The sequence below is a fragment of the Coregonus clupeaformis genome, unplaced genomic scaffold (assembly GCF_020615455.1).
Source record: "Coregonus clupeaformis isolate EN_2021a unplaced genomic scaffold, ASM2061545v1 scaf0896, whole genome shotgun sequence".
NCBI lineage: Eukaryota > Metazoa > Chordata > Actinopteri > Salmoniformes > Salmonidae > Coregonus > Coregonus clupeaformis.
In genome coordinates, this window is record NW_025534350.1 from 116,556 (window position 1) to 136,412 (window position 19,857).

Sequence of the window (19,857 nt, forward strand, 5' to 3'; positions counted from 1 at the left end):
TATTGTGTGCATGTAACCATACTCATTATGGGGTATTGTGTGTAGGCCAGTGAACCCCATCAAGGGTTGTGAATACTTTCTGACGGCAATGTACATCCACATTCTCACCCAAATGATAGTGAACTACCGCAGCTACTTTTGGGGGTGGAGACGCACTCTTATATGAAGAGGCACACAGGAAACAAAGTGCAGGAAGACATGTAAATTTCATTTGCAAAGGTTGAGTGTTGCAATATTTCCCCCCTCACTGCATGCTAGTGAACAAAGTGAAGGAGAAGATGTCCGGGCAGGGAACCCTCTCCCTGCTCACCTGCATGGCAGCCATTGGTAAGTGCTGACCTCAGCTTAATATTCAATTACATATTAAAGGGGTTGGACAAAACATCAGTTCAACTCACAAATTTAAAAAAAAATACTTTCAGTACTACATATTTTAAATTACGGTTTAGTTTTTGTTTTGCTATTGCTGACAGTGTGAAATACCCAAATATATCAAATTGTTCACACCACTGTAATCAATAAGTATAGTTGAAGTAGAGGAGGATATGTTTTCAAAATGGATGCTTAACTTGCACAGGGATAATTTATGTCAAAGGAAGGTGCCTAATGTTGCCATCAGCGTCGGCCAATAAAATCGAATGCTCTAAATTTAATTTACAGAACTAGTCATATCTTTACTTGTGGTTTTATGTCAATAACGGTAACCCACTTCCACCAAAAACTTTTTTGGTTTTGAGGCAATAGTTGGTTGGAACCTTTTAAACCTAGATAACACTTTATTGTGCATTAATGTTTTTGAGACAGTCAATGCTAAGCATGACCTATTGGACACATTTTTCATAGTGAAAAAGTAATAAATAAGATATGTACAATGTTACAGCTGCATTACCTTTTTGAGGGCAGTTCTGGCTGAACAACACACCTAGCACACCCATGTTTACTCAGAAATGTTGATTTCTCAAAATACGTTTGTGCACCTTTTCATCCATGTGCACATATTACAGACTGAACCTTTTTTACACCAGACTATGATCAGCTGCGGGGCATTTTTCTTCTTATAAGGAGGGCACGCTTTGATGCTATATTTATAGTTAGGCTATATATAATATATGCAACGAATCTTCCACCAACATGGTTCTGTGCCAATGCACCACATTACCAATAAGCAAAGCATTAACAATGAACGTTCCAACATGCATGGGACCAGAGGCATTTATTTGGGCTGGACTAACCAATCCTGGGGCCCAGGGCAAGAACTTCTTTAACCAACTGTCAGCCTAAATGTACAGTGCATTCGGAAAGTTTTCACATTTTGTCACATTACACCCTTATTCTAAAATTGATATATTTTTTAATCCTCATCAATCTACACACAATACCCCATAATGACAAAGTGAAAACAGGTTTTTAGCATTTTTGGCAAATTTATTAAAAATAACAAAATAAAAGACCTTATTAACACAACTTGATTGGAGTCCACCTGTGGTAAATTCAATTGATTGGACATGATTTGGAAAGAAACTCACCTGTCTATATAAGGTCCCACAATTGACAGTGAATGTCAGACCAAAACCAAGCCATGAAGTCGAAGGAATTGTCCGTAGAGCTCCGAGACAGGATTGTGTCGAGGCACAGATCTGGGGAAGCATACCAAAAACTTTCTGCAGCATTGAAGGTCCCCAAGAACACCTTGGCCTCCATCATTCTTAAATGGAAGAAGTTTGGAACCACCAAGACTCTACCTAGAGCTGGCTGCCCGGCCAAACTGAGCAATCAGGGGAGAAGGGCCTTATATAGACAGGTGTGTGCCTTTCCAAATCATGTCCAATCAACTGAATTTACCACAGGTCAGGGAGGTGACCAAGAACCCAATGGTCACTCTGACAGAACTCCTCTGTGGAAAAGGGAGAACCTTCCAGAAGGACAACCATTTCTGCAGCACTCCACCAATCAGGCCTTTATGGTAGAGTGACCAGACGGAAGCCACTCCTCAGTAAAAGGCACATGACAGCCCGCTTGGAGTTTGCCAAAAGTCACCTAAAGGACTCTCAGACCATGAGAAACAAGACTCTCTGGTCTGATGAAACCAAGATTGAACTCTTTGGCCTGAATGCCAAGCATCACGTCTGGAGGAAACCTGGCACCATCCCCACGGTGAAGCATGGTGGTGGCAGCATCATGCTGTGGGGATGTTTTTCAGCGGTAGGGACTAGGAGACTAGTCAGGATTGAGGGAAAGATGAATGGAGCAAAGTATAGAGAGATCCTTGATGAAAACCTGCTCCAGAGTGCTCAGGACCTCAGACTGGGGCGACGGTTCACCTTCCAACAGGACAACAACCCTAAGCACACAGCCAAGAAAATGCAGGAGTGGCTTCGGGACACGTCTCTGAATGTTCTTGAGTGGCCCAGCCAGAACCCGGACTTGAACCCGATCTAACATCTCTTGAGATCTCTTGAGAGACCTGAAAATAGCTGTGCCAAGCTTGTAGCGTCATACCCAAGAAGACTCAAGGCTGTAATCACTGCCACTGTTTTTGCTTTGCCATTATGGGGTATTATGTGTAGATTTATGAGGAACATTGTTTTTTAAATCCATATTAGAACAAGGCTGTAACCTAACAAAATGTGGAAAAAGTCAAGGGGTCTGAATACTTTCCGAATGCACTTACATTCAGTATAAAAAATATGTAATTCAGAACACAGCGGCACAATGTGTAGTGGCATGTTGTAAGATTTGGGAGAAGCCTTGGTAAAAGGGAAACACGTATAGGCTATCCTGTGCTATCCAGATGATGTGCCGTGGTCCTCTGTAGCTCAGCTGGTAGAGCACGGCGCTTGTAACGCCAAGGTAGTGGGTTCGATCCCCGGGACCACCAATACACAAAAATGTATGCACGCATGACTGTAAGTCGCTTTGGATAAAAGCGTCTGCTAAATGGCATATTATTATTATGTGCCAGCCCAGTGCTCGGCTCTTTTGTGCATCTCCGAGGTGGGAGTGACAATATCAGGACCATGGCCAGAGGCCAAGCGCTCTGCCAAATTGATAACGCGACAGACCCATCCCAATGAGCAACAACAGAAATGAATGAATTTACTTTAGGAAACTTTCTGAATGGACAGAGAGAATTAGCAAATTCACACGCATACCCGTCAAATGTTGGCTATCAAAACCTAGGCCTTGGATAATGCTAAAACAATGTAGCCTATCAAATTAATTGACAAGGAAAGTTTGAATGGGGAGAGAGACAGCAATGCGATAGTAGGCCTATATTATGAAGAACTACAGTTGAAGTCGGAAGTTTACATACACTTAGGTTGGAGTAATTAAAACTAGTTTTTCAACCACTCCACAAATTTCTTGTTAATGAACTATAGTTTTGGCAAGTTGGTTAGGACATCTACTTTGTGCATGACACAAGTAATTTTTCCAACAATTGTTTACAGACAGATTATTTCACTTATAATTCACTGTATCACAATTCCAGTGGGTCAGAAGTTTACATACACTAAGTTGACTGTGCCTTTAAAAAGCTTGGAAAATTCAAAAAAATGATGTCAAGGCTTTAGAGGCTTCTGATAGGCTAATTGACATCATTTGGATAGGCTAATTGACAAAAAATGGAAGACCTCCACAAGTCTGGTTCATCCTTGGGAGCAATTTCCAAATGCCTGAAGGTACCACGTTCATATGTACAAACAATAGTACGCAAGTATAAACACCATGGGACCACGCAGCCATCATACCGCTCAGGAAGGAGACGCGTTCTGTCTCCTAGAGATGAACGTACTTTGGTGCAAAAAGTGCAAATCAATCCCAGAACAACAGCAAAGGACCTTGTGAAGATGCTGGAGGAAACGGGTACAAAAGTATCTATATCCACAGTAAAACGAGTCCTATATCGTCATAACCTGAAAGATCGCTCAGCAAGGAAGAAGCCACTGCTCCAAAACTGGCATAAAAAAGCCAGACTACGGTTTGCAACTGCTCATAGGGACAAAGATCGTACTTTTTGGGTAAATGTCCTCTAGTCTGATGAAACAAAAATAGAACTGTTTGGCCATAATGACCATCGTTATGTTTGGAGGAAAAAGGGGATGGCTTACAAGCCGAAGAACACCTTCCCAACTGTGAAGCACGGGGGTGGCAGCATCATGCTGTGGGGGTGCTTTGCTGCAGGAGGGACTGGTGCACTTCACAAAATAGATGGCATTATGAGGAAGGAAAATTATGTGGATATATTAAAGCAACATCTCAAGACATCAGTCAGGAAGTTAAAGCTTGGTCGCAAATGGGTCTTCCAAATGGACATTGACCCCAAACTTCCAAAGTTGTGGCAAAATGGCTTAAGGACAACAAAGTCAAGGTATTGGAGAGGCCATCACAAAACCCTGACCTCAATCCTATAGAAGACTTGTGGGCAGAACTGAAAAAGCGTGTGCGTGCAAGGAGGCCTACAAAGCTGACTCAGTTACACCAGCTCTGTCGGGAGGAATGGGCCAAAATTCACTCAACTTATTGTGGGAAGCTTGTGGAAGGCTACCCGAAACGTTTGACCCAAGTTAAACCATTTAAAGGCAATGCTACCAAATACTAATTGAGTGTATGTAAACTTCTGACCCACTGGGAATGTGATGAAAGAAATACAAGCTGAAATAAATCATTCTCTCTACTATTATTCTGACATTTCACATTCTTAAAATAAAGTGGTGATCCTAACTGACCTAAAACAGGGAATTTTTACTAGGATTAAATGTCAGGAATTGTGAAAAACTGAGTTTAAATGTATTTAGCTAAGGTGTATGTAAACTTCTGACTTCAACTGTATATGATATCTAAATCTGTCTCCAGCGGATATAATTTGCCTCGATCTTGCATAACACATGTCAGGTGGTTTGGCAGCATAGGCCTTCGAATTATAGATTAATATATGAATTACCCTAATTTCTAATTTAAACATCTCTCGGTTTTCACTGTTCCCGTCCGCACAATTCATGCATATCTGCTGGCATCAGCTACACTGACCTCTCTTCCCCTCTCCTCTCTCTATTCCTAATAGCTCTTGTATGAGTTGGTTAGCTCAATGCGAGTCCCAGGAATAGCAATATAGTTTGTTCACTTATTTTGAGCAATTTTTTAAACTATTATTCGAGGGGGTAAGCAGCTTGCATTTGCTTGCTCAGTATAAAATAGGCCACAGCGTTGACAATGAGAACTGGCGGGAAGTTTGAATGGCTAGCGTGTGGCTCTGGTGTAGTGTGATTGGCTGGTGGTGATAAATTGATACCCTAAATTGCTGCACTGATGCATTGCAAATGTAGGCTACAGGACAGACAGTGATAAATTCATTAATTAATTCACACAACTCCTGCTGGTGGGGGTGATGCTTTTTAGTGACGCGTGATGTTAACAAATCCATCGGTGCAGTAAGATTTGAATTGCACTATCATTCAAAATGCCATAAGGGGCAAGGGGAGGAGGGATGATTTTATCATCTGTAATTTTAACCCATGAATTCATTTGGAAATTAACATTTTTAATATTTCTATCAATAATAAATAAATATTCAAATTGTAGATCAAATGTTTTTTTGGGTAGCACAAAAGTCAATTTAGGGAGGCATTTGCCCCCCAATACAGCCGGTACTGATTTTCACTGAGCATTATGTCATATTTTAGGCTGTCCTGTGTTTTTAGGCTGTCCTGTATCCAATGCCAATTTCCCATGTTGTAGGGAAGATCGGATAGCTAAGATGTGTGAAATGCTCTTTAAATTATGTATTTTATTGTACATCGTGGATTAGGTCTACTAGACAAATATTTACCAATATTGTTTTTATGCATCTAACCCAAATATGTGTATGTCTGAAACCAGGTTTCCATCCAACCTTTTTATGAGAGTGAAGTATATTGGATAACCTTTGTTTTTTATGACAGGCCTGATGGAAACAGAAAATGTGTCGGTAAACTTTCCAAATGTCGACAAAACAAAACACGCTAGACAAGGTGGGATCTTTTTTTGATGGGGTAAAATTAATTATGCGAGAAATGTCTGTGCAAACGCTTTTATGCACAAATATGTATATAATAATCATCATATCCGAAGTAAATTTGGAGTCACGTGATAACATGTTGCGTGGTCCTCCCACTATGACTCGCCGGGAAAGCATACAGTTTATTAGGCTACTAATGTAATAAATGATGATGAACTTCACAGGGCGGTGAAAGTGCATGGTGATGAGCTTGATGATCATTTCCAATAAATATTGAGGGTCTTATTCTGGTGACATGGTCATCTATGCTTGGCTGCCGTTTGACAAGTAAAATAATCTCGCTTTTTTGTCCATAATAATCTCATCATGTAGGCTATAGGCCTGCCCGCACTGTATCTGCGAGCTGTTGGCTAGAGCCCACATGCCAATACCAGAGTGGGCACACTCGCTATATAACGCTATTTCTTTGTGAGAAAACCATCAGTAGAGTTGAAAATGCTAAGGAAACCCATTTAAATTGGGAATTTAACTGCAAAAGGTATTTTTATGTGCACTACGTCATCACGCACAGCCTTTTACAAGTCCATTTGATGGAAACATCTCTGGTGAGAAAGGGTGTGTATTGTTTTTATGCAGGTTTTAAAATATTCGCATGTAAATCTGTCGCAATTGGATGGACACCTAGCTAATCATCTGATTGTGCTTCTCTACCCTTCTTTGTCAGCTGTCTCTTCAATGGCTTTTAACATTGATGAAACAAACCCAAAAATCTACAAAGGGGAGGAACAGGATTTCTTTGGATACAAAGTCCTGCAATTCATATCTGGCAAGGAGAAAGGGTAAGTGTTATTGTTATCATCATAATGAAAAATGCAAAGTATTATGTTACAAACTTCATCTGCTAAACAGTGTCACACACCTGAGGAAACAAAAATGATCAGAAAAATGCACCTGTGTCTGCAAACATGCACTATATGTATCCACAGCCATGTATTTAGAAAATATATGGCTCTGTATATATCTGTAAGACATTATTCATCAGTGCACATTTACTTACGTTTCTTAAATTATGTGAGCTGCTTCCAATGCCCATGATTGTTACATAATGTGCATCAGTGTATTAGTTATGCATACGTTGATGGAATGGAAATGCCGTAGTATCACACCTCTGATAACATCCTGCCTTCCACCTTCACCATGCAGTTGTTATTGTAACACTGTAACAAATGTTTTGCAACCACTCTTAGTCTAAAGTTTGTCATACACTCAGTGGCCTGTTTATTAGGTACACCACCCTGTTCACGAAAATGGATCGCTCCTATAGACAGTGAGTCTCGTGGCCTTGGCTTGCTATATAAAGCAGGAAGACAGACATTGAGGCATTCAGTTACTGTTCCATTGAACGTTAGAATGGGCAAAACGAGTGACCGACAGTGGGGAGAACAAGTATTTGATACACTGGCGATTTTGCAGGTTTTCCTACTTACAAAGCATGTAGAGGTCTGTAATTTTTATCATAGGTACACTTCAACTGTCCAGAATTTTTTTTCCAGAAAATCACATTGTATGGGTTTTAAGTAATTAATTTGCATTTTATTGCATGACAAAAGTATTTGATACATCAGAAAAGCAGAACTTAATATTTGGTACAGAAACCTTTGTTTGCAATTACAGAGATCATATGTTTCCTGTAGGTCTTGACCAGGTTTGCACACACTGCTGCAGGGATTTTGGCCCACTCCTCCATACAGACCTTCTCCAGATCCTTCAGGTTTCGGGGCTGTCGCTGGGCAATACGGACTTTCAGCTCCCTCCAAAGATTTTCTATTGGGTTCAGGTCTGGAGACTGGCTAGGCCACTCCAGGACCTTGAGATGCTTCTTACGGAGCCACTCCTTAGTTGCCCTGGCTGTGTGTTTCGGGTCGTTGTCATGCTGGAAGACCCAGCCACGACCCCTCTTCAATGCTTTTACTGAGGGAAGGAGGTTGTTGGCCAAGATCTCGCGACACATGGCCCCATCCATCCTCCCCTCAATACGGTGCAGTCGTCCTGTCCCCTTTGCAGAAAAGCATCCCCAAAGAATGATGTTTCCACCTCCATGCTTCACGGTTGGGATGGTGTTCTTGGGGTTGTACTCATCCTTCTTCTTCCTCCAAACACGGCGAGTGGAGTTTAGACCAAAAAGCTATTTTTTTGTCTCATCAGACCACATGATCTTCTCCCATTCCTCCTCTGTATCATCCAGATGGTCATTGGCAAACTTCAGACGGGCCTGGACATGCGCTGGCTTGAGCAGGGGGACCTTGCGTGCGCTGCAGGATTTTAATCCATGACGGCGTAGTGTGTTACTAATGGTTTTCTTTGAGACTGTGGTCCCAGCTCTCTTCAGGTCATTGACCAGGTCCTGCCGTGTAGTTCTGGGCTGATCCCTCACCTTCCTCATGATCATTGATGCCCCACGAGGTGAGATCTTGCATGGAGCCCCAGACCGAGGGTGATTGACCGTCATCTTGAACTTCTTCCATTTTCTAATAATTGTGCCAACAGTTGTTGCCTTCTCACCAAGCTGCTTGCCTATTGTCCTGTAGCCCATCCCAGCCTTGTGCAGGTCTACAATTTTATCCCTGATGTCCTTACACAGCTCTCTGGTTTTGGCCATTGTGGAGAGGTTGGAGTCTGTTTGATTGAGTGTGTGGACAGGTGTCTTTTATACAGGTAACGAGTTCAAACAGGTGCAGTTAATACAGGTAATGAGTGGAGAACAGGAGGGCTTCTTAAAGAAAAACTAACAGGTCTGTGAGAGCCGGAATTCTTACTGGTTGGTAGGTGATCAAATACTTATGTCATGCAATAAAATGCAAATTAATTACTTAAAAATCATACAATGTGTTTTCTGGATTTTTGTTTTAGATTCTGTCTCTCACAGTTGAAGTGTACCTATGATAAAAATTACAGACCTCTACATACTTTGTAAGTAGGAAAACCTGCAAAATCGGCAGTGTATCAAATACTTGTTCTCCCCACTGTAAGTGACTTTGAGTGTGGCATGATCATCGGTGCCAGGCGTGCTGGATCCAGTATCTCAGAAATGTTTGCCCCCCTGGGCTTTTCACAGTGTCTAGGGTTTACTGAGAATGGTGGACAAACAAAAAACATCCAGTCAGCGGCAGTCCTGTTGGTGAAAAAAAGCTTGTTGATGAGAGAGGTCGAAGGAGAATGGCAAGAATCGTGCAAGCTAACAGGCGGGCCACAGACAGACAAATAATGGCGCAGAACGACATCTCGGAACGTACAACTCGTCGATCCTTGTCACGGATGGGCTATTGCAGCAGACGACCACACCAGGTTCCACTCCTATCAGCTAAAATCAAGAAGAAGCGACTCCAGTGGGCACATGATCGCCAACACTGGACAATTGAGGAGTGGAAAAACATTGCCTGGTCCGATGAACCACGGTTCCTGTTGCTTCATGCTGATGTCAGAATTAGGATTTGGCGTAAGCAGCATAAATCCATGGATCCATCCTGCCTGGTGTCACCGGTACAGGCTGGTGGAGGTGGTGTACTGGTGTGGGGAATGTTTTCCTGGCACACGTCAGGTCCCTTGGTACCAATTGAGCAACAAACATTTCCGACACCTTGTAGAATCCATGCCCCGAAGAATTCAGGCTGTTCTGTAGGCAATGGGGGTCTGACCCGGTACTAGATGGGTGTACCTAATAAACTGAGTATATATTGTGACGTCACGAGAGGCTACACAGCTTTCAGCGGGATTGCTCAAGTAGTGCAAGGAGACAAGGTTCAAACAAAACAAGGATTTTATTATAGGTCTTGGGAAATTAACGAAAATATAACAAAATTCTGTTCTCTTGTGGCTCTTTAAGGGTTAACAGTTCAGGGATGTCTCTTCCACATCCAAAGTCATAATTCTCACTCGCTCAGATAACTTTTCCCCAGCCTTACTGTAGTCCACGTTGCAGCTAGTGGCCAACCCAGCAAAAAGTCCTTCCAAATGTCTCTCACGTATTTCCACCGGTGCATATATCCAAAGGTGAGTATTTCCCAAAGGTAAGTATCTCCAAATCCTTATATTCCTCATGGAAGTGGACGTGCAGCACTCTTGTCCTCCAGAGAGCCCAGGTTGGAGACTGTGTCTCTTCCCTTCCCCAAACCTTCAGCTCATCAGCTCCTCATTTGTTTCAGCTGCGTGGGAAGATTGGCCATAGAGGGGTGGAGTTCCCGACCATACCAGCAGATGGAGCCATAGCTGTCTGGGTCTGCAGCCACCTCAGGGGGATGTAACGTCCCTCCAGGACACAGCCTCTCGTGACATCACACATCCCCCTCCTCGGGACCGACGTCCTCGTCGGGGTAAAGGCAGCGAAGAAGGCATCACGCCGGGAGAGGGCGTCCGCATTGCCGTGGTGCTTGCCAGACTGCTCTCTCTTCAACTCCTCCAACTCTAGGACCAGGGACTCAGCCTCCTGTTGTCTCTCCTTGAGTTTCTTACTGAACGCATCAGCCTTGGTTTTAGCAGAGTTTAGCTTCTGTTGAGCAGCTTTCAGTTCCCTCTCTCTCTCTGCCTCCGCATTCTTCATCTTGTTCTCCAACACCTTGTACTTCTCCTCTGCCTTCTTCTGGACCTCCTTACTACTGCGCAGGGTCTCCTCACACTCCTCGATGGTCCTGCGCAGCCTCTCCAGCTCCTCCTGTTGCTTAGGGAAGGAGCTCTGTTGGAGTTTAGCCTGGAGGATATCTAACTCTTCTGTCTTCATGTCTAACTGTTGCTTTAACAAACGATACCTCTCAGCGGTCCCCTTCAGACCAGACAGTTCTTTGTCCAGATTCTGTAGCTCCGTCTCTGTGTCGGTCTGGGCACCTGCCATCCCTATCAGAGCCCGGGCGGGAGTGAGTAACTCGGAGGATTGCACCGGAGCCTTCCCAGGATGAGTCTTGCCTCTCCGTTTCCGAGGTACTCGGGTTATCCTCTCCTGAGACTCTCTCCAGAGTGGGTAAAAGGCTGGGCAGTCTCGTCCAATTAGGACAGGGACGGGGAGGGAATCAACCACCCCCGCCGTCGTGTGTATGGTTCCCCGTGTGCTGGTCATTGTAAGTTCAGTAATGGGGTATTCTCTGGTGTCCCCATGGACACAGGAAACTGGGAGGACTTTCCCCGGGGTCAGACACGTTGGGCCCACCAAATCCTTACGCACCAGGGTGGCCCGGCTACCAGAATCCAGTAAGGCCTCCACATTGTGGTGATTCACAGTTACCGGGCAGGTGGGGGGTCGATCTGGGCCGCCATCTACGACTCCCAAGAGCGAGGCAACACGGTGTGTGGGTGCTGAGCTGGAGGACTCCGCAGTGGGCATAGGTTCATCGGCTGGTTTCCCACACTGCCAGGAGATATGTCCCATCTCCCCACACCGGTAACACTGTCGAGTTTCCCCCTCCTGGTGTACTCTTCTTGGACCCGCCTGGTTTCTGGCTCCCCCTGGAGCCGGGATAAGTCCTGACGTGGCTGGGTTCGAGACCTTGGGGTCCTTTGGACGGGTTCTTCCCATTTGTGGTGGGGCCGCACTCCTGGGGTCTTTTCGGGAAGCATTCAGCATCTCCGCTGTGGCCTGGTACTTTTCCACAGCTTCCACGGTCAGATCAGCCGTGGTCAAGGCCTGTTGACTGATGAACCGTTTTGCCTCATAAGGCAGGGGCGCGTAGGTAACGATCCACCACAACGGCCTCCACCACCGCCGCTGCTGTATTCCTCTGCGGATCAAGCCATTTCCTTGCGATTCGGACAAGTTCATGCATCTGCGCCCGAGGAGGTTGGTCTGGTTGGAAGGTCCAGCCGTGAAAGCGCTGGGCCATACCAAACTTTGTGAGTCCATATCTGCTGAGGATCTCAGACTTCAGGGCATCATAGTCAGTAACCTGGTCAGGGCCCAGGTCCCGGACAGCATTCAGCGATTCCCCGGTTAGAAAGGGGGGCTAACAGACCAACCCACTGTTGCTTGGGCCAGGCTTCCCTAGTGGCCGTGGCCTCAAATGCATGCAGGTATGCCTCAATGTCATCGGTAGCTCCCATCTTAGATATAAAGTCACTTGCCTTTATTGGGCGGGTATTTTGGACCACCCTCTGTCTCTGCAACTGCAATTCCTCTGCCTTCAGAAGGTTGGCTTTCTTTTGCTCCTCCAAGAGAGCCACGGTTGCTTGCATCTGGGCTTGCTGGCCAGCAACAAGGGCTTTCAATATGTCCTCCATTTCAGTCGGGCGGGGAGCCTACGGCCAACTTGGAAAACTGGGTGATCAAACCTTCGGTATCCTCCTCTGACATGCACTATTAACGCTTGAGCGTGCCCGTGTTCTCCACCATCTGTGACGTCACGAGAGGCTACACAGCTTTCAGCGGGATTGCTCAAGTAGTGCAAGGAGACAAGGTTCAAACAAAACAAGGATTTTATTATAGGTCTTGGGAAATTAACGAAAATATAACAAAATTCTGTTCTCTTGTGGCTCTTTAAGGGTTAACAGTTCAGGGATGTCTCTTCCACATCCAAAGTCATAATTCTCACTCGCTCAGATAACTTTTCCCCAGCCTTACTGTAGTCCACGTTGCAGCTAGTGGCCAACCCAGCAAAAAGTCCTTCCAAATGTCTCTCACGTATTTCCACCGGTGCATATATCCAAAGGTGAGTATTTCCCAAAGGTAAGTATCTCCAAATCCTTATATTCCTCATGGAAGTGGACGTGCAGCACTCTTGTCCTCCAGAGAGCCCAGGTTGGAGACTGTGTCTCTTCCCTTCCCCAAACCTTCAGCTCATCAGCTCCTCATTTGTTTCAGCTGCGTGGGAAGATTGGCCATAGAGGGGGTGGAGTTCCCGACCATACCAGCAGATGGAGCCATAGCTGTCTGGGTCTGCAGCCACCTCAGGGGGATGTAACGTCCCTCCAGGACACAGCCTCTCGTGACATCACACATCCCCCTCCTCGGGACCGACGTCCTCGTCGGGGTAAAGGCAGCGAAGAAGGCATCACGCCGGGAGAGGGCGTCCGCATTGCCGTGGTGCTTGCCAGACTGCTCTCTCTTCAACTCCTCCAACTCTAGGACCAGGGACTCAGCCTCCTGTTGTCTCTCCTTGAGTTTCTTACTGAACGCATCAGCCTTGGTTTTAGCAGAGTTTAGCTTCTGTTGAGCAGCTTTCAGTTCCCTCTCTCTCTCTGCCTCCGCATTCTTCATCTTGTTCTCCAACACCTTGTACTTCTCCTCTGCCTTCTTCTGGACCTCCTTACTACTGCGCAGGGTCTCCTCACACTCCTCGATGGTCCTGCGCAGCCTCTCCAGCTCCTCCTGTTGCTTAGGGAAGGAGCTCTGTTGGAGTTTAGCCTGGAGGATATCTAACTCTTCTGTCTTCATGTCTAACTGTTGCTTTAACAAACGATACCTCTCAGCGGTCCCCTTCAGACCAGACAGTTCTTTGTCCAGATTCTGTAGCTCCGTCTCTGTGTCGGTCTGGGCACCTGCCATCCCTATCAGAGCCCGGGCGGGAGTGAGTAACTCGGAGGATTGCACCGGAGCCTTCCCAGGATGAGTCTTGCCTCTCCGTTTCCGAGGTACTCGGGTTATCCTCTCCTGAGACTCTCTCCAGAGTGGGTAAAAGGCTGGGCAGTCTCGTCCAATTAGGACAGGGACGGGGAGGGAATCAACCACCCCCGCCGTCGTGTGTATGGTTCCCCGTGTGCTGGTCATTGTAAGTTCAGTAATGGGGTATTCTCTGGTGTCCCCATGGACACAGGAAACTGGGAGGACTTTCCCCGGGGTCAGACACGTTGGGCCCACCAAATCCTTACGCACCAGGGTGGCCCGGCTACCAGAATCCAGTAAGGCCTCCACATTGTGGTGATTCACAGTTACCGGGCAGGTGGGGGGGTCGATCTGGGCCGCCATCTACGACTCCCAAGAGCGAGGCAACACGGTGTGTGGGTGCTGAGCTGGAGGACTCCGCAGTGGGCATAGGTTCATCGGCTGGTTTCCCACACTGCCAGGAGATATGTCCCATCTCCCCACACCGGTAACACTGTCGAGTTTCCCCCCTCCTGGTGTACTCTTCTTGGACCCGCCTGGTTTCTGGCTCCCCCTGGAGCCGGGATAAGTCCTGACGTGGCTGGGTTCGAGACCTTGGGGTCCTTTGGACGGGTTCTTCCCATTTGTGGTGGGGCCGCACTCCTGGGGTCTTTTCGGGAAGCATTCAGCATCTCCGCTGTGGCCTGGTACTTTTCCACAGCTTCCACGGTCAGATCAGCCGTGGTCAAGGCCTGTTGACTGATGAACCGTTTTGCCTCATAAGGCAGGGCGCGTGAGGTAACGATCCACCACAACGGCCTCCACCACCGCCGCTGCTGTATTCCTCTGCGGATCAAGCCATTTCCTTGCGATTCGGACAAGTTCATGCATCTGCGCCCGAGGAGGTTGGTCTGGTTGGAAGGTCCAGCCGTGAAAGCGCTGGGCCATACCAAACTTTGTGAGTCCATATCTGCTGAGGATCTCAGACTTCAGGGCATCATAGTCAGTAACCTGGTCAGGGCCCAGGTCCCGGACAGCATTCAGCGATTCCCCGGTTAGAAAGGGGGCTAACAGACCAACCCACTGTTGCTTGGGCCAGGCTTCCCTAGTGGCCGTGGCCTCAAATGCATGCAGGTATGCCTCAATGTCATCGGTAGCTCCCATCTTAGATATAAAGTCACTTGCCTTTATTGGGCGGGTATTTTGGACCACCCTCTGTCTCTGCAACTGCAATTCCTCTGCCTTCAGAAGGTTGGCTTTCTTTTGCTCCTCCAAGAGAGCCACGGTTGCTTGCATCTGGGCTTGCTGGCCAGCAACAAGGGCTTTCAATATGTCCTCCATTTCAGTCGGGCGGGAGCCTACGGCCAACTTGGAAAACTGGGTGATCAAACCTTCGGTATCCTCCTCTGACATGCACTATTAACGCTTGAGCGTGCCCGTGTTCTCCACCATCTGTGACGTCACGAGAGGCTACACAGCTTTCAGCGGGATTGCTCAAGTAGTGCAAGGAGACAAGGTTCAAACAAAACAAGGATTTTATTATAGGTCTTGGGAAATTAACGAAAATATAACAAAATTCTGTTATCTTGTGGCTCTTTAAGGGTTAACAGTTCAGGGATGTCTCTTCCACATCCAAAGTCATAATTCTCACTCGCTCAGATAACTTTTCCCCAGCCTTACTGTAGTCCACGTTGCAGCTAGTGGCCAACCCAGCAAAAAGTCCTTCCAAATGTCTCTCACGTATTTCCACCGGTGCATATATCCAAAGGTGAGTATTTCCCAAAGGTAAGTATCTCCAAATCCTTATATTCCTCATGGAAGTGGACGTGCAGCACTCTTGTCCTCCAGAGAGCCCAGGTTGGAGACTGTGTCTCTTCCCTTCCCCAAACCTTCAGCTCATCAGCTCCTCATTTGTTTCAGCTGCGTGGGAAGATTGGCCATAGAGGGGTGGAGTTCCCGACCATACCAGCAGATGGAGCCATAGCTGTCTGGGTCTGCAGCCACCTCAGGGGGATGTAACGTCCCTCCAGGACACAGCCTCTCGTGACATCACAATATACAGTGGGGAAAAAAAGTATTTAGTCAGCCACCAATTGTGCAAGTTCTCCCACTTAAAAAGATGAGAGAGGCCTGTAATTTTCATCATAGGTACACGTCAACTATGACAGACAAATTGAGAAAAAAATATCCAGAAAATCACATTGTAGGATTTTTTATGAATTTATTTGCAAATTATGGTGGAAAATAAGTATTTGGTCACCTACAAACAAGCAAGATTTCTGGCTCTCACAGACCTGTAACTTCTTCTTTAAGAGGCTCCTCTGTCCTCCACTCGTTACCTGTATTAATGGCACCTGTTTGAACTTGTTATCAGTATAAAAGACACCTGTCCACAACTTCAAACAGTCACACTCCAAACTCCACTATGGCCAAGACCAAAGAGCTGTCAAAAGACACCAGAAACAAAATTGTAGACCTGCACCAGGCTGGGAAGACTGAATCTGCAATAGGTAAGCAGCTTGGTTTGAAGAAATCAACTGTGGGAGCAATTATTAGGAAATGGAAGACATACAAGACCACTGATAATCTCCCTTGATCTGGGGCTCCACGCAAGATCTCACCCCGTGGGGTCAAAATGATCACAAGAACAGTGAGCAAAAATCCCAGAACCACACGGGGGGACCTAGTGAATGACCTGCAGAGAGCTGGGACCAAAGTAACAAAGCCTACCATCAGTAACACACTACGCCGCCAGGGACTCAAATCCTGCAGTGACAGACGTGTCCCCCTGCTTAAGCCAGTACATGTCCAGGCCCGTCTGAAGTTTGCTAGAGTGCATTTGGATGATCCAGAAGAGGATTGGGAGAATGTCATATGGTCAGATGAAACCAAAATATAACTTTTTTGTAAAAACTCAACTCGTCGTGTTTGGAGGACAAAGAATGCTGAGTTGCATCCAAAGAACACCATACCTACTGTGAAGCATGGGGGTGGAAACATCATGCTTTGGGGCTGTTTTTTCTGCAAAGGGACCAGGACGACTGATCCGTGTAAAGGAAAGAATGAATGGGGCCATGTATCGTGAGATTTTGAGTGAAAACCTCCTTCCATCAGCAAGGGCATTGAAGATGAAACGTGGCTGGGTCTTTCAGCATGACAATGATCCCAAACACACAGCCCGGGCAACGAAGGAGTGGCTTCGTAAGAAGCATTTCAAGGTCCTGGAGTGGCCTAGCCAGTCTCCAGATCTCAACCCAACAGAAAATCTTTGGAGGGAGTTGAAAGTCCGTATTGCCCAGCGACAGCCCCAATACATCACTGCTCTAGAGGAGATCTGCATGGAGGAATGGGCCAAAATACCAGCAACAGTGTGTGAAAACCTTGTGAAGACTTACAGAAAACGTTTGACCTGTGTCATTGCCAACAAAGGGTATATAACAAAGTATTGAGAAACTTTTGTTATTGAACAAATACTTATTTTCCACCATAATTTGCAAATAAATTCATTAAAAATCCTACAATGTGATTTTCTGGATTGTTTTTTCTCATTTTGTCTGTCATAGTTGACGTGTACCTATGGTGAAAATTACAGGCCTCTCTCATCTTTTTAAGTGGGAGAACTTGCACAATTGGTGGCTGACTAAATACTTTTTTTCCCCACTGTATAAGTAGTGACACAGGCTCATCTAAATCGACAAACCTATACTGTAATTTCTCACCCACAGGGTAATGGTCAGTGCGCCACATCAGAAGAATGGATCTGGTGGAATCTGTAGATGTGCTCAAGACCGAACAAACTGTACAGACTGTTACACTCCTGAAGGTAGAGATGGAAGTTGATGATACACTATACTGTACTTACTGGACTGCAATTTAGAAAGGTGGTTACCTTAACAAAATGAATAATTATAAGAACATGTAACACCTATCACGGTAACCATGGCTAATCGCTATTTGTCAGAGCATTAACATATTGTTGAAATGTCAACAAGATCTTGAAAATGAGAAACACTAGTTGATTCTGCAAGTCTGCCTTTTCCCTTCCAACAGAAACTGACACAATCAAGTACATTGGACTGTCTATGGCTGGACAATCTACTTCTCCTCCAACGTTCACTGTAAGATAAACACCAAACAGTTAATTTGATCATATTCTTGTTTTCAAATACTCCATGTGAGTATACATGTGTAATGCATGTGTTTGGCTGCATTTACATAGGCAGCCCAATTCTGATCTTGTTTTCACTAATTGGTATTTTGACCAATCAGATCAGCTCTGAAAAAGACCTGATGTGATTGGTCAAAATACCAATACGTGGAAAGAAAGATCAGAATTGGGCTGCCTGTGTAAACCTAAATTACTTGTTTCACTTGAGTCATGAAACAATAGCTCAACAATCTAAAAATTATCATGGCAAATTCCTGTAAATCTCTTTTGAAGCCATCTGAGGTCCACCAGACAAGCCATTATTTTATCTAATTTACAATTACTTATTATCCTCATTCAGGCCTGCAGCCCTGGCCTGGCACACGAGTGCGATGGGAACTCCTATCTGAACAGTATCTGCTATCAGTTCAACAGCCAGCTCCAGATCACCTCTAACTTCACACCTGCCTTCCAAGGTATAACAGCAAAACTGGAAGACAATTGTCGATATTAATAACATAACTCAATATTTTTAGGTTATATTGACTGTTTATTCATATAATGCTGAATTACATTAGGATTAGGTCAAAAAATATGAATTGTGAATGATAAGATCTGGATTTCTGAATATGTAAAGAATATTGTGTGTTATCCATCATATACATTTCTTTAATTAACTTTCTCTTCCAGAATGTACTAAGAAAATTGTGGACCTCGTTTTCCTCTTTGACGGATCAGGAAGCATGACAGGGGACGAATTTGAAGAGAACAAAGGTTTCATAAACAATATCATGACAACCCTAAAAAACTCCTCAATCAAGGTAAACTTCCCTTTTAAAGTTCATAACTTGAATCATGCTTGTGAGGTTGCTGAACATACATCTGTTTATCTTAGAAGTAAAGGTGCCTAGAAGAAGCTTTTTGGTTGCCACACTGACAGAACCTTTCCAGTTCAAACAGGTTCCTTGAGGTACCCCTCTGAAAAGGGTATTCGAGGAACCCCTGTGTAAAGGTTCAAACCAGAAACTTTTTGTGATGGGACAGATTACATTTTGAACCTTTAAAAAATATATATTGTAGAGGTGGCAGCCTATCAGATTGGATGAGTGGCTTATTGGAGGTGTATCTTTCAGATTGTTCTTTTGGCCATCCGTTAGCGTAAATGTAATTCCTGTTTATCATGTTAAGTTTGTGCACTGCAATTATTATTCTAATATAATATTAACATTTCTGTTTACATATAGTAATAAAGGGGTAACTATTCTAACTTCAGGATTTGCATAGGCTCTTAAGGAACTCATACACCTCTGTAAACCTCATTGAAGCTTCATTCAACCTTAACATGTGATTACAATACAACAGATCAGATGAACAAGAATGACATTTACTCTAATGGTTGACCCAAAAAATATCTATGTTAAAGCCACACCCCATACTAAGCCACGCCTCCACTCCAGGGTTCCTCCAGGAACCCAATGCTACATTGAACCATTAAAGGTTCCTCCAAGAATCCCTCAATTAATGGAAGGTGCAAATATGACTAGCAATGGTTCCTTGAGGATCTTCATGGTTCCTCGAGTCACCACTAATTCTAAGAGTGTATGTGCTATACCCAGGTTGCTGCATGGAAAGTATGGAATGAAATCAATATTAGTTATCTTTTCCTATTTTTTTAAACCACAGTTCGCAGCGGTTCAGTTCTCATCAACAGCCAGGACAGTTTTCGACTTCAATGACTACCAAGAGGGGAGAGCCTTGACTAATCTTATGGAAGAAAAGCACATGACTCTTCTAACCAATACACATCAGGCGATAGACTTTGTCTTGTAGGTCACAGTTGATCATTATTAATCAGTTTTACTTTAAAAGTTCTGACCAAATACTCGGAATATGATCAAAGGGGATTGTGGTGTAAGAAAGATTGCTTGAACTGTTGTTTGTATACATCTATTTCAGGAAAAACATTTTTGAAAACCAAGCTGCCGGCGCCACCGCAGATGCAACTAAAGTACTGGTCGTAATAACAGATGGAAATCCCAGTGATACTGATAGAAAGTTGAACTCTATCAAAAGAAGTGATGAGAAAAACATAATCCGCTTCGTCATCGGGGTATGTCCTTAAAAGGGGAGAGCCTGCATACCCCCAACACAACA

General features: G+C 44.9%; 1 protein-coding gene across 1 annotated transcript in view; it reads left to right on the forward strand.

Moving 5' to 3' along the window:
* Window positions 1-229: 229 nt before the first annotated feature.
* The window catches only part of LOC121534001 (integrin alpha-X), a 41,777-nt gene continuing 22,149 nt past the window's right edge, over window positions 230-19,857 (forward strand). Inside the window, exons 1-8 of the mRNA XM_045217035.1 lie at window positions 230-327; window positions 6,720-6,834; window positions 17,282-17,379; window positions 17,607-17,674; window positions 18,065-18,179; window positions 18,394-18,524; window positions 19,387-19,529; window positions 19,660-19,813. Of these exons, the coding sequence (XP_045072970.1) occupies window positions 252-327; window positions 6,720-6,834; window positions 17,282-17,379; window positions 17,607-17,674; window positions 18,065-18,179; window positions 18,394-18,524; window positions 19,387-19,529; window positions 19,660-19,813 (900 nt within the window). The 5' untranslated portion in view covers window positions 230-251. The remainder of the gene's footprint in view (window positions 328-6,719; window positions 6,835-17,281; window positions 17,380-17,606; window positions 17,675-18,064; window positions 18,180-18,393; window positions 18,525-19,386; window positions 19,530-19,659; window positions 19,814-19,857) is intronic.